Here is a 14,200-nt window from a genome sequence, read left to right on the forward strand (position 1 = left end):
GTGATAACAAGCGAATATGCGGGAAAAGCGTAATAAAGCTTTCGTGATTCGTACAAGTGATACGAAACAGCTGATCGAGACTCGCGATTTAGTCGCGGGAAATTAACTTTCTGACAATTAACTCTACCTTCACCTTACGACATTCGCCCTTTGCTGTCGCACACTCGAATTTCAAGTAGAATCGTTCAGAGTACGATATATGCAGTGTTTTTATTCGTTTTCGTATAATCTTTTTTAATTTTCAGTTTACCAGCAAAGCGGATGATATATTTTCGTCATTCTTCGTCCGATCTATCGAGGCACCTAAATAAAATTAATTTTAACGTAATTTACGATAGTTTGATCAACTTTCGACATGAGAAATTTTGTAGGGAAATACACTGTTCGCTGCTGTATAATCGTCCAAGTACAATTTATTTATTTCCAAGAATAAAATTCCACCCTTAATACAGGGGGTTAAATGTCATACGATCGTATCGTGGAAGAAAATTTCATCCGTCGAATATTCCGTGTCGTAGCTTTTGACCTTCTTCGCAGTTAATCGTCTGTTCTTCTTCCATTATCTTGAAACATTGTAATTGTTAAACAATCGTACGTTGGTTTGAAAGTTTCGCATCGCGTGTATTTCGACCATTTCACCAAAGCAAAAACCTTGTTCCGAAGCTCGTTGCAAAGCTCATGCATTTAAACGTGCCCTTAACTTGCTACTTGCGAGCGAGTTTTCTTTCGACTTACGACAGTGCTTTTTCAAAAGAGTGCTTAATTTAAACAATTGTCAAGTCACGGAGAACGTATTGCCTCATTGATATTGAAAGTGGCGTTCCACTCGGCTGACAACCGACAAACTTTCCACAGTTTTAGTAAAATATCGCAGAGGATCTTTGGTGTTATAAAACGCTGGAAAGAGAAGAAACAAGAAGATGGTAAAGAATTTCTTCTTCCCAAAGCGGAAAATATTTTACCGAAATAAAACACTCAAAGACGTATCTTTCCACGATTGCTCCATTCTTTACGGAAAGGTGGAAAGCGGAATGGAGAAATGTAATAAAATAAAATAGGATAGAATTCTACACCGAGCTCTTTGTATCATCGGAATCAAAGTACTCGGCCAGGTGTTTGGAAAAGGAAGATAGGATGGTAGAGATGATAGAAAGAAGAGATTCGAGGAAATGTTCTTTCTAAGCAACATTGCCAGTCAGAAAGACAATTTTTATCTTTCAAGTCCTTCTATCTATCGATATTCCGAATATCGTTACGAGAGGACAAAAGTAAGCGCGATTTTCTCGCGGCAAAGTAACGCGAGCACACAATTGCAATTACTGTAAATTCGAAATTATTAAAAGAAGGAGAGAAAAAATTAGATATCGGGAAAACTATGTAAGAGATAAATAAATAATAAATAAAAATACTAAGAAATATATCAGAGGGCAAAGAAAAGCCAATACAAAGGAAGTAAAAAAACACGTTGCACTTTGTGCAGAAGACCGCAGAGATAGGAAACTTGATGCTAATCGAAGCATAGTAAAAATTAGACAACTTTAAACTTTAAACCTCTGTCCGCTACTTTATGCAATAGACAGCAACAATATCTGTGTCTATCAACAAATTCCGTTCTATGGGTTGGCAACTAAGTGACTGCGGATTTGTCAATACCACCTAATGGCAAAATCCGCACTCACTTAGTTGCCAACACAATATTCCAGGTACTTGATATACTTTTGCGAATTTCGTACAATTATCTGCAAAATCGTGGTACAAGCGATCGGCTGTTGATTCTACGTGCAGAGATAGGTCGAAGAGGAAGAACGACGTTTTTTCGTTCGAGGCTTCGTTTTCGAGAAGAACGAGCTTGAAGATCCGCCAGGTGCTCGTGTGCTAATCGCAAGTTTCCAGCTGCCCGACTGCGTTTCCTCCTCGTGTTCGTATTTCTGAACATGGACAACATCACAATTTGCTTCCTATCGTTGCTGTTATCCTGTTTCCTGATGTCCTCTTACTGGCAACTAAGTGATTGCTGGTTTTGTCATTAGGTGGTATCGACAAATCCGCGACCACTTAGTTGCCAAGCGAATACAAGGCAAGTAAGAAGACACGTTGCACTTTGTGCAGAAGACCACAGAGATAGGAAACTGATGCTAATCGAAGCATAGTAAAAATTAGACAACTTTGAACTTTAAACCTCTGTCCGCTACTTTATGCAATAGACAGCAACAATATCTGTGTCTATCAACAAATTCCGTTGTATGGGTTGGCAACTAAGTGACTGCGGATTTGTCAATACCACCTAATGGCACAATCCGCAATCACTTAGTTGCCAACACAATGTTGCAAAGGAAAAAATATTGCGCAGCATCGTTTGGCGCGAAGTTCGTTAGCAACAAGCGATAAATCTTTTTTGCGACATTTCATTCGGACGCGGTCGTTGAGGAAAATTCGCCTGCGCATTCGCAAGCTGGCGATTTTTACGAGCAACTGCCGCCGCTGATTAGAACAACCGCCGCATTTGTTATTCCTTGCTTCTTTTATCGTTGCCTTCGCTTCCTTATTATTCACGGCCGTATCAATGCTTTAAATTAATGCCATCTTCGCGCGGGGCTCATTGTTGCATAAAATACGCGGCCGCTCGTGCCGCGAATTTATAGCGCGATTACCGGCGACCTAATGCACGCTCGCCTTGTAAATCATTCTTGATTCACGCTGACTGCGATACAGTGTCTGACAGTGTAGCCGGCTGTAATGAAATTACATTGCCATGCAAAGTATCGATGCAATGGAACGACAAGCTTACACTGACGTCGAAAGTGTTCGGTCAAATGGAACTGTTATTTTTACTTTCTCTTTGCAGCTAACAGGAAGAGCCAAACGAGTCTGGGCTGGCAACAAAACGAGATAACACAAGTAAATGATAATAGAATCAGAATGAAGATGGATGTATTCGTGTTGTTAAAAACCTACGATCGCTGGATGTTCCTTAGTTTTATTTTGGGAAAAAATAAGCTCGATAAGACGATTCGTGTTATCGGAATCGCGGCCAGGTGTTTCACTGAAGCCTTCAAGTATTATATTAGGTTGTCCGAAAAGCTTCGTTCGTTTTATAAGGAAATGATGTTTTTTGTTTTATATTAGTTTATTGAATTATTTATGCAGGGACGTAATAATAGAAATAGAACGAAATGGATGATACCTAATTCAATAAAATAATATGAAAGTGAAATTGTTGTTCTTCTATTATTACCTTGTGAAAGGAAAGAAACTTTTCGGACAACCACGAGTTTTCATAATCAAAGCGAGGACTCAGAATGGTTTAGACTTTTATGTGCAGACAGGAGCAAACTCCCTTAATGTGACGAGAGTAACTGATTGCTAATGACCCAAATGAATCGATACTATCTAAATAAATAAATAAATAAATAAAAAGGAGAAACATGTATTAAATTTCTAAACAATTCTAAAATTTCGCGGCATGGAAAAAGTAGCTGTCTTAAAGAAAATTCCCTTGCAAACTCATTTTCGATATTTGCATACCTTTCTATCAGCCTGTAATTCCACTGCGTGTTATTTTCCCCCATCGAATCATCCAATTTCTGTAACTGGAATTTCCCACTGTCCTGCTTAGAATTTTCTATATTTACATAGCTTTTTAATAGCAAAAATCCTGTTTGCACTAAACGACACAATTTAAATTTCAAGAATAATCAGGTAATTCTACTGCATATTATTTTCCCCCATGGAATCATCCAATTTCTGTAACTGGAATTTCCCACTGTCCTCCCTAGGAATTTCTATAGTTGCATAACTTTTTAATAGCAAAAATCCTATTTAACCAAATGATACAATTTATATTGCAAAAATTATCAACCTGCAATTCCACTGCATATTATTTTCCCCCATCGGATCATCCACTTTCTGTAACTGGAATTTCCCACTGACCTGCTTAGAATTTTCTATATTTCCATAGCTTTCTAATAGCAAAAAACCTGTTTGCACTAAACGACACAATTTAAATTGCAAAAATTATCAGATAATTCTACTGCATATTATTTTCCCTCATCGAATCTTCCAATTTCTGTAACTGGAATTTCCCACTGTCCTGCTTAGAATTTTCTATATTTACATAGCTTTTTAATAGCAAATATCCTGTTTAACAAAACGATACAATTGAAATTGCGAAAATTATCAACCTGCAATTCCACTGCATATTATTTTCCCCCGTCGGATCATCCACTTTCTGTAACTGGAATTTCCCACTGTCCTGCTTAGAATTTTCTATATTTACATAGCTTTTTAATAGCAAAAACCTTGCTTAACCAAACGATACAATTTAAATTGCAAAAATTATCAGCCTGCAATTCCGCTGCATATTATTTTCCCCCATCGAATCTTCCAATTTCTGTAACTGGAATTTCCCACTGTCCTGCTTAAAATTTTCTATATTTACATAGCTTTTTAATAACAAAAATCCTGTTTGCATTAAACGACACAATTTAAATTTCAAGAATAATCAGGTAATTCTACTGCATATTATTTTCCCCCATCGGATCATCCACTTTCTGTAACTGGAATTTCCCACTGTCCTGCTTAGAATTTTCTATATTTGCATAGCTTTTTAATAGCAAATATCCTGTTTAACCAAACGATACAATTTAAATTGCAAAAATTATCAGCCTGCAATTCCACTGCATATTATTTTCCCCCATCGAATCATGCAATTTCTGTAACTGGAATTTCCCACTGTCCTATTAGCCATAGCTAACGCAGTTGCCTAGTAGAGTCACGCTGTGGCCATTGCACGAATCGGCACAAAAGCTTCGCTCGGCGAAGATGAAGATCGAAAGCCGACAAACGCGGCGGACAGAGCTGCGACCTGTCCGATCGCTTCCGCAAACAAGAGACTGTACGCGCGGCAACAACAACGGTCGTAAACAACGAAGCTTCCGGATGTAAAACAACCTACCTTTCTCACAATAGGCGCCCTCATAATCGCCGGACCGGCACTCGCAGAAGGGTCCACTGTCGGTGGAAATGCAGATTCCGCCGTGTTGGCAGGGATCACGCGTTTCACAGGCATCCGTCGTATTGGCTGTCATCATGTTGCGTAAACTCTGCAACAAACAATGGAAAGAAACGTTAACGTACCGGCGGATATCAAAGCGGGTTTGGACATCGCGCGACCGGAAGCCCACGACAAATCGATATCGAGGGTCTCTTTACACGAAAAGAACGCTGAAAATATGCGGTGAAAAAGCAGAATCTTGTTTTTCCTCCAGAAGAAAAAAAGAATTTCCTTTAAGGGACTGTAATTGTTTTCTATTTTTTACTTTTTCCTTGTGGACGTACCTTTGCAACTTATCAACTTTGCAAATTATCAACATTTTGCAACTTGTAAGTTACGCGAGAGAATTTCAAGAATTGACAAGTCCATATCGAGGGTCTCTACACGAAAAGAACGCTGAAAATATGCGGTGAAAAAGCAGAATTCTGTTCTTCCTCCAGAAAAAAATTCCTTTAATTGTTTTCTATTTTTCATTTTTTACATTTTCCTTGCGAACGTACCTTTGCTGATTAGGATTGCAACGCGTGCGTGTTTATGTGTTTTGTTAATTATCAACATTTTGCAACTTGTAAGTTACGCGAGAGAATTTCAAGAATTGAGAAATCTATGTCGAGGGTCTCTACACGAAAAGAACGCTGAAGATATGCGGTGAAAAAGCAGAATCTTGTTTTCCCTCCAGAAGGAAAAAAGAATTTCCTTTAAGGGACTGTAATTGTTTTCTATTTTTTACTTTTTCCTTGCGAACGTACTTTGCTGATTAGGATTGCAACGCGTGCGTGTTTATGTGTTTTGTTAATTATCAACATTTTGCAATTTATCGGTTGAGAATTTCAAGCATTTGTTGAATTTCTTTTTCGTCCCAGTTTGGTTTTTCCCTTTAAGCGCTAGAATTTCATGAAGCTCGCAGAAATTCCAACACTTATGCCACTGTTGTATACTCCCTTCCCTTTCACACAAATTGCATTTGCGTTTTTTATCTATGTAGCGAAATTTTATACAGTGACTGTTACTCTAGTGCTTTAAGCTTTTGCCCGCTACTTTATGTGATAGACAGCAACAATATCTGTTTCTACCAACAAATTCTGTTTTATGGATTGGCAACTAAGTGACTGCGGATTTGTCAATACCACCAAATGACAAAATCCGCAGTCACTTAGTTGCCAAGCCAATATATGTACGAGTCATTTATTTTTATTAATAACTTTGTGTTTAACTAATTTGCAAGCATTATTTCACAGCTTGGTGATCAATGGGTTGATGAGGAAGTTGAAATGGCAAATGACGTGCGAGAAATGAAAATTTCTGTCAATTTCATCGTCAGCATCATTCACAATACTTCGATACTGCACAATTTCTGCGTTCACAAGATTTAGAAGTTTAGAAGGAGAATAAATGGTAAAAGCATGGTCTAGTTGGCGCTTACGATCGCAGCTTTATCGCGATAGCCCTAAAAGCTAAAATAAATTATTCTACGATTTATAACTTCTTTTTCGCTGTATTCTGCATGCATTTTACGTGGTTGCTCGCTAAAAGAAAAAGTCGTATCTTTATTTTCGTGCGATATTATTAGCTTACCCTTTAAATTAGCTTCTCCTTTTCTATCGTTTACAACTTTAACTTCTCAATTAGAACAGTTCAAAATTATTCTCGATACATTAAAATTAAATCAAACTTCGACTTTGGCTCGTAGATTTCAGTTAAAATTCAATTCGATCGTTCAATTCTAATTTCACGATCATTCCATCACCGAATTTTATATTATTATAGAATAGGAATAAAAATGAATTATATTAGAAGATTAAACAAATTATCTTGAATTATTGGACTGTAATTTAGGACTCAGTCCTAGAAATGTAACGCAGATTTCATTATATTTGATTATTATTTTCCAATGTTTCTCCTTTTTTTTTTTACAAATTTTTTTTGGCACGTCAAACAATTTTTGATTCCAAAGATTTATGACGCGTTGGATTGAACGTAGAGTTCAATGTTCCCAATATTCGCCTGTACAAATGCCAGAAAATAAATTGATGCTTTTGCGATATTAACGCGTATTCCATAACTGTCAAAATTTTACGCACTTCTGTTTAATCGGCAATCATTTAATCCATACCAATTAACATGCTGTGTTCCAACAAGTTATAAAATGATAATTCCACGTGTGATACGAATAATTCATTATGTTGGAAAAATGTAGCAACAACCGATATCAAAATCGTATTAACAAATGCTCAAAATGAAACTGATAAATTTGATAAAATTAAATAAAATTGAAAGAAGCAGTTGGCAGAAACAAGCTTTGTACAGTTGCTTGCATATAACGTACATATAATGAATGTAATTAATTGTATCATGAAAATTTTTAATTCCGCTTCTGTCTTTTATAACGCAAAATTTAAAAATACATTTCCTGTTCCAGGAAACGCTATAAATATCGAATGGTTGTCAGATTTTTATTTCCAGGAACAATTACAAAATAAATTAGTTGGATTTGGTGCACGGACTTGCCCTACTTTCGCTTCCGCTCACAAGTCTCATAACGTTTCCAATTTTTAACAAAACTCTGTTATTCGTTAGATTATATTTCGTTGTATTTAAAATGCAATTGGCTTTAAAGTCGCTGGTATAACACGTCTACATTTTTCTGGCTTTCTCTTACGTCTCTGTGATATCTTTATCATCCAGTGAATTCTTTTCAATGTAAAAACTGACACGCCAACCGTGCTGAGACTCTCGAACGTAAACGTACACGTTCGCTGCGACGATTAGAAGATTTTGCGAAGTTGAAATTCATCTCGGGGACGAAACCTCGCAACGCTTAATCTTCGTTGGATTAAAAAAAGCTTCAGCCAGCGAATGATCTCGTCTCAGCACGAAATCCATCAGCTCTGGGACGCTGCGAGCTACCGTGTTTCGAATCGTTGCGAGAGAGCAGCGTTTGCTTTCTGTCCAAGGCTCTTCCATCTCGATTCTTCGTCATCGTCGAAATGGCCATGGGCCAACAACCAGACGATCCACGTAATGGACGATTTCGACGTAACGTGATGGACCAGACCAACATGGTTGACCCGATGACCTGATACGTGCGGTCGCGAAAGCTCGCTTTCCGGTCTTTGGGAAGCTCTCCAGGAGCAAGTCGTGAATATGTAGGCCGTGTTGCATCGTGGGAAGCCAGTTTGTCTGAGAGATGATCCCCTGGTACTAGCGTTGGCGAAGACAAAAAAAGAAAACAGAGGAAGCGAAAATGAGAAAAAGAAGACGAAGACGAAGAGAAGCGTCGGTAGCTGTGAACAGCGTAACGCTGGCTGTGTTACATCTGGACTAATTAAAGCTCGTTTCGACTAATTAAAGCTGGTTTACGCATACTGCAAGGTGCCTGTCTCCGCGCCACTTCCACGTTCCGCGTTTTACCGTGGAAATTGTAGGAGCGCGGCAACCACGCGTTTCACGAGCTGAACACGCGCGCCGGAATCGTTGGTCATAGCGGTTCGCGCTTCAGGACACTCGTGAAAAGCGGCCAGGGAGGTGCATTTGTTGGCCAACGCTTCTGCTGTACGATCTTCTCTTGACGGCTGTCTGCAGCTCGATTTCTCCTTTTTCTTTGAACTCGGTAACACAGTGTAGCATCGTGAACGAGGACCTGGGGGTGTTGGGCGAGTTATAAACAAACGGAACACGTGCGTGGTGGGGCTAAGACAAAAGACGTGGGGTTGCTAAGAGACGGAAACGAATTAACAGTCAGTGTGAGTTGTATGTTACCAACGAAACAACACATCGCGACTTTAAACTACCCACAAGTAAAGAGGAAATATCCCAATTCAGTAATAGATACAACATAGGAGTTAACAACCACAAAACCCGTTAATTACTCAATTACTTGACACGATCAGATCCACAGGCTAAAGAGACATTACTCTTTAGATTTTGTTGAGGTTGTTAGATGTATGAACAGAGGATCGCGTGGATAAATTGTAAAGTAGAAAATATATTTTAATAGAGAAGTGTAAGTACAAGTAGGAATATAATTTGAGCTGGTCCAGATCCGCACGCTAGCAGTGTTACTATGATATAACTGAAAGCCCTGAAGCCATCGTCGCCTGTCTATTGTCTATGGTCTGCCTTCGTCCCAGTCTTTTGTCTGTCGATGGCTTCAGTGCTTGAGAAAATCGAAAAGACGTAGAGTTTTCTTAGAAGTGGTGGCCACTTCAACAGATTTAAACATTAGATATGTATGGTAATTGTTTATTATTCACGTTATGCTACCACGCCAGGATAATTTATTTATAATTCTCAATGAGAATTGATTGTAAAATTCTTGCAAATAAAAAAGAGAAAAGAAAGAGAAAGATTGTGAGTTGAGAAGTCAGAGAGTGCGAATTGCGTTGTGGAGAGAGCGTTGGATGACGAGAGTTGCAAATGAATTATCTAGTTGTCTTAATTATAATTTCTTTCATTCATTTATTGTAAATAAACTAATTGTAGTAAAGTACGGTTTGTTATTCCAATATCCTGACAGCTGAAACGTTAGCCAAATGTCAGTCAGTAGCAGACAACTTTTTCTACTACATTTATTTATTTTTATATTTATTAGTTTTATTGTTATATCTTATTTAGTTATTATTAGACCGCGAATATTCATGAATTTTGAGGAATTTGAGGTTCGACAAATTTGCAAAGCGCATAGAATATGCACAAATGAAATGTTCAATTCATTTAAATTATTTATTTATTTTTATAGTTTAATCTAATTTTATTTAACTCTATTCAGTTAAAGAATAATCATTATCATTTTTTATTATTCTTATTATTAATTCTTAAATTTATAAATTTATTTTAATTTTTTAATAATTTAATATAATTTGCTTTAAAATATAATAATTTTAATAAATAAATAATATTAATTAAAAATATAATTTTTATTTTTTTAAATAATAAAAATTATTCGTGTATAATTATAAAATAATTTTAATAAATAAATTTAAATAAAAAATCAAAGTCACATGTAATGAACATTTAACCAGTAACTGAGATGTGGGTGAAAAAGTAAGCGATGACGATTATACTCGTCAGACACAGAGTACGTGTGTTATAACATAGAATTAAATCGTAACGAAATGAATTTTAGTTTTTAATCGTATCACTCGCAGGGTAACGCAAAAAATTGCCATTTCTTTGCGACGAGTGTACTCGTGAAAAACAGCTAACTGGTTAAAGCAGAGCGCTTCATACGAATTTGGACGAAATAAATTTTTATTGAAATTCCCTTCCTTCAATTATGTTCGTAAGAATATAAATTGTAAGCGAGCAGATGAGTAGAGCAAATGAAAACAAATGAAATGGCGATGTATCTTGCCACCCTGTAGATACTAAAACAAACTAACAATTCCCTCTGTTCGAACGATAGAAATTTAATATCAACGAAGCTTCTGCCGACTGCGCTTTTGTCCGAAAGTTCCACGTGCGTTACGAGTGCCACAGGTCAAATTCGACTAACTATGCGATAAGTTAACATTCCAAGCGCCTTATCACGCGTGACCGTCCGGGTAGCATTCGTTCTCAGCCGTCCGGGTAGAATTCGTTCTCAGTCGTCCGGGTAGCATTCGCTCTCAGCCGTCTGGGAGGCATTCAGTCACTCTAGCCGTCACTCCCTTCAAAATCGTCCAAGTCAGTCTGAACTAATCCGTGCTAGCCTGAATATTAAAAAGTCTATGTTCGCAAATGCTATTTTATCGCATAACTTGAGTGAAAATAAAGAACTCGACCTCCTGTTCGGAAATCGACAAGTTTTTCTTATTTCTTTGTCAATTGTTGAATTTTTACGAGACTCGTCACAAGCCAAGCAAACCGCTAAAATAATCGACAAGATACGAAGCATAAATATCCTCGCCATAAATATTTCGCGAAACTACAAAAAGCAACAGAGGCGACGACACTTCGCCTCAAATAATACAATTGAATTTTATGGCGTAGCAGAGGAAATCGTAAGTTTCCAGCAACGAGCAACCGTATCACAGCACAGATAGGATATTGTATTCTTTCGAGGTGTGCTGCAACAGTCGTAGTTCCGGTTGTTCCGGGCTAAATAAGTTCTCCGCCAGATTTCGTGCTAGTTTATTAATTCAATTATACTTTTGCCAGGGCACTCTGTTAGCGGATCACGTAGGGCCACTTGTATCAGCTGACGGTGTAACTGTGTTTCAAGACTATTGCGAATTCAGGACGCGGGCCAGAGTCGTGCGGCGAGAAACGATACGCGGCCACAAAATCAAATTTCAGTTTCCGGTTTGTAATAGCCGTTGCAGCGCTCGCATCAACTGTAATCGTCTCCACTTGCAATTGACTTTCTCCCAGCGGTTCCCAGCGTATGGTATTATTCTTCTGTAATGGGACAAATTTTCTTCCCTATGACAAGCAATTCTCTTTTACTATCGCCATGCGTTTGTATCGTCCCCTTCGCGTATCTTCCATTCTTTATCTTCCACTCTCAACGGACCAAATTTTATTCTGCATTTTACGATTCTATATGGTTTTCATTTAGCTTTCTGGCCAACTATTCGGTTGGCAACTAAATGACAGGATTCTGTCATTAGGTGACAATGATACGGGAAACCATGTTCGTGTTTGGCTATTTTATTTCTTTACTGAGGTCAGTGGGGTGTTTTCTTCTTAGTCTTCTTTTTATCAGAGTTTTGCTCCGTTTTCAATGCTTTTTTTTGGAAAGAGTGTAGCTAAAATGTGCGATGACGAGTATACTCGTCGGAAACAACTAACTCGCCAAGTTCTCTGCGTTATGAATATTCTGATAAAATGTGCAATGTAAAAAAGTGACATAAATACACTTGGACGTGCACGACATAATCCGTTTCATTGATAAACGTAATTCATCGTGCGTTTGAGCGCACAAAATTTGATTTTGAAACTCCTCTCAACAATTGTACTTTCCACACGGTTCACAATAACGCGTGGCGTTACCAATTTTATTCGTTGGTGCAGCAAATACTTTGATACGTTGGAGCTTCCAGGTAGATACACTGGATGCAGCAGCAAGCATACTTATATAACTATGCGGCGCATACTTTGCGAAAGCTGCACTTTCTGCCCTGCTGGAATATCTTGATGTGTAATCGAGTAACCATAATTCTCCGCATAACTTGCACGCGCTCGTTAATAATCGCACGTTAATAACTGTGCCGCATTCTCGCGTCTAAAATTTAAATCTTTTCTCAAATACACGAGATTTCAGCTTTTACGCGAATAAACAAGTAACGAAGGAATAGCCGAGTCATTTGGAAATGACGAAGCCTCAAAGGAACGAGCTTTCGAGTCTCGAACAATGTCTTGTCCTTGTCAATCCGGCGAATTCGTTCTACGGCGGAAAAATTGGAGAAAACCGTAAGAAAATAGGAAGGTAAAAGGAACGAGTAATAACATTCGACGTTTCTTGGTCGAGCAGATGTGGTGTATTGTCGTTGATTAGCGCGTGCAATTGTCGAGTATCGAAATTTTTAATCAATTTTTATTTCGCCCTTTGTTGATCCTCGTTAATCAATGGAAAATTGTTTCGCTGTATACAAATGGAAAGTTGTCTAGCGAGCTTTACGAATAAAAAGTCGATGACGTTTCTTCACAGCTAACATAAACAACGTTAATGTGCAATACGCTGTGCTAATTATCGATTGTTCGTTTCAATAATTGTTTCAATATTTGCATGTTTCCCTGTGTTACGAGGAAACAGTAAATGTACATTTGCTAGCTGTTGCGACCTAACCAGCATTTTTCCATCGATTCTTCGTTTCCAATAACGTGGTTTCGCGGAACTCGGCGTTGTTTCTCAAACTAATTTAACTATCCCGCGTTGTGCGTGCGATTATCCTGTACGTGATAACACTATCACTGGAAAATGTGTTGTTGATGGATAGGTGGAATGAAATTCGGCTGACCATAGGACGTTTGGAAGGAACTGCGTGGGAAATTTGATTTGAGAAAACAGAGCGCGTTCGACGTAGACCGACGTGGTGCGATATTTCTCTGTACACGGTTTTCAATTTAAAAAGCAAGTATCCTCGGGCGAATTGCAGAAAGCACACAGCACGATTTGTCGGAACGTAAAACATGGTTTGGTGAATTTTCATCGCGGTCCCCAGCGCGGCTTCGCGAATAAACAGGAAACGCGCCTTCGTCCACGTTATTTGTATCTGTCACGACTAGGAGGTGTAGGAGGAGCAGGAGGAGACGATTGTACGGAGGAGGACGCAACACGCGTTAGAACGCTTCTCTGGTTGCACGCGAATATACATTACCATGGAACAGTCGCTATTGATTATCCTGACGTGAGTAGAATCCGGGCATCCGCATACGGGGCATCTGCCACCCCTTTGCCTCGCTCCTCTTTTCTTACGTCGCATACTACTGTCTCGCCCCGTGTCCCGAATACGAAAACCCGGAAGCCGATACTGCACCAATGGCTAATGTTTCCCCGCGGATCGCTGAGGAAATAACTGTGAAATAAAGCTACGTACGCAACGGCTATCGAACATCGAAGTGAATACAGATATCACAAGTTTCTCAAGTTGAAATTGAATTATATCCGTGGTCTTGCTTTTATTTTATTTTCTTTTCTGTCTTCTATTTTTGTTCTTTTTTTTCTTGTCGTTTTTTGTCAAAGGAGGAATTAAAATTTCCGTGAAGAAATAATTTGTCGATTATGTGTTTCACTGTTTTATAGTTTGTACGTGTACATGTAGAAGTAGGGAAGGTACAGTGTACGTAAACGCTAATGACCAGAGCTTTGAAATTTTAACGGCTGCCAATTATCACTGAAACGTTGATACGGTTTTAAATGCGTTTGTTATGCACGTTATTACGTGGTTTATTATGCATAGACGCGTTAATATTTTCTGTGATCATAATACCATCACGATATTAAAAATGACAGCAAGAATCGAATATTATTTCAGTTATCGCGAACATTAAATCATTCAAGATATTCGTCTGGTATGTTCAAACCTTGTTGTGTCTTAAAATGGCTAATCAATGGACAATTTCAGTTATCGCGAACATTGAATCATTCAAAATATTCGTCTGGTACGTTCAAACCTTGCTGTGTCTTAAAATGGCTAATCAATGGACAATTTCAGTTATCGCGAA

At 38.3% G+C, this 14,200-nt stretch overlaps 1 protein-coding gene across 10 annotated transcripts in view; it reads right to left on the reverse strand.

Moving 5' to 3' along the window:
• LOC132915224 (neurexin 1) overlaps positions 1-14,200 on the reverse strand; it is a 622,298-nt gene that overhangs the window by 387,543 nt on the left and 220,555 nt on the right. For all 10 annotated transcript variants that reach the window (XM_060974986.1, XM_060974985.1, XM_060974982.1 and 7 more), the window contains exon 3: positions 4,955-5,102. In XM_060974986.1, the coding sequence (XP_060830969.1) occupies positions 4,955-5,102 (148 nt within the window). The remainder of the gene's footprint in view (positions 1-4,954; positions 5,103-14,200) is intronic.

The sequence above is a fragment of the Bombus pascuorum genome, chromosome 16 (genome assembly GCF_905332965.1).
Source record: "Bombus pascuorum chromosome 16, iyBomPasc1.1, whole genome shotgun sequence".
NCBI lineage: Eukaryota > Metazoa > Arthropoda > Insecta > Hymenoptera > Apidae > Bombus > Bombus pascuorum.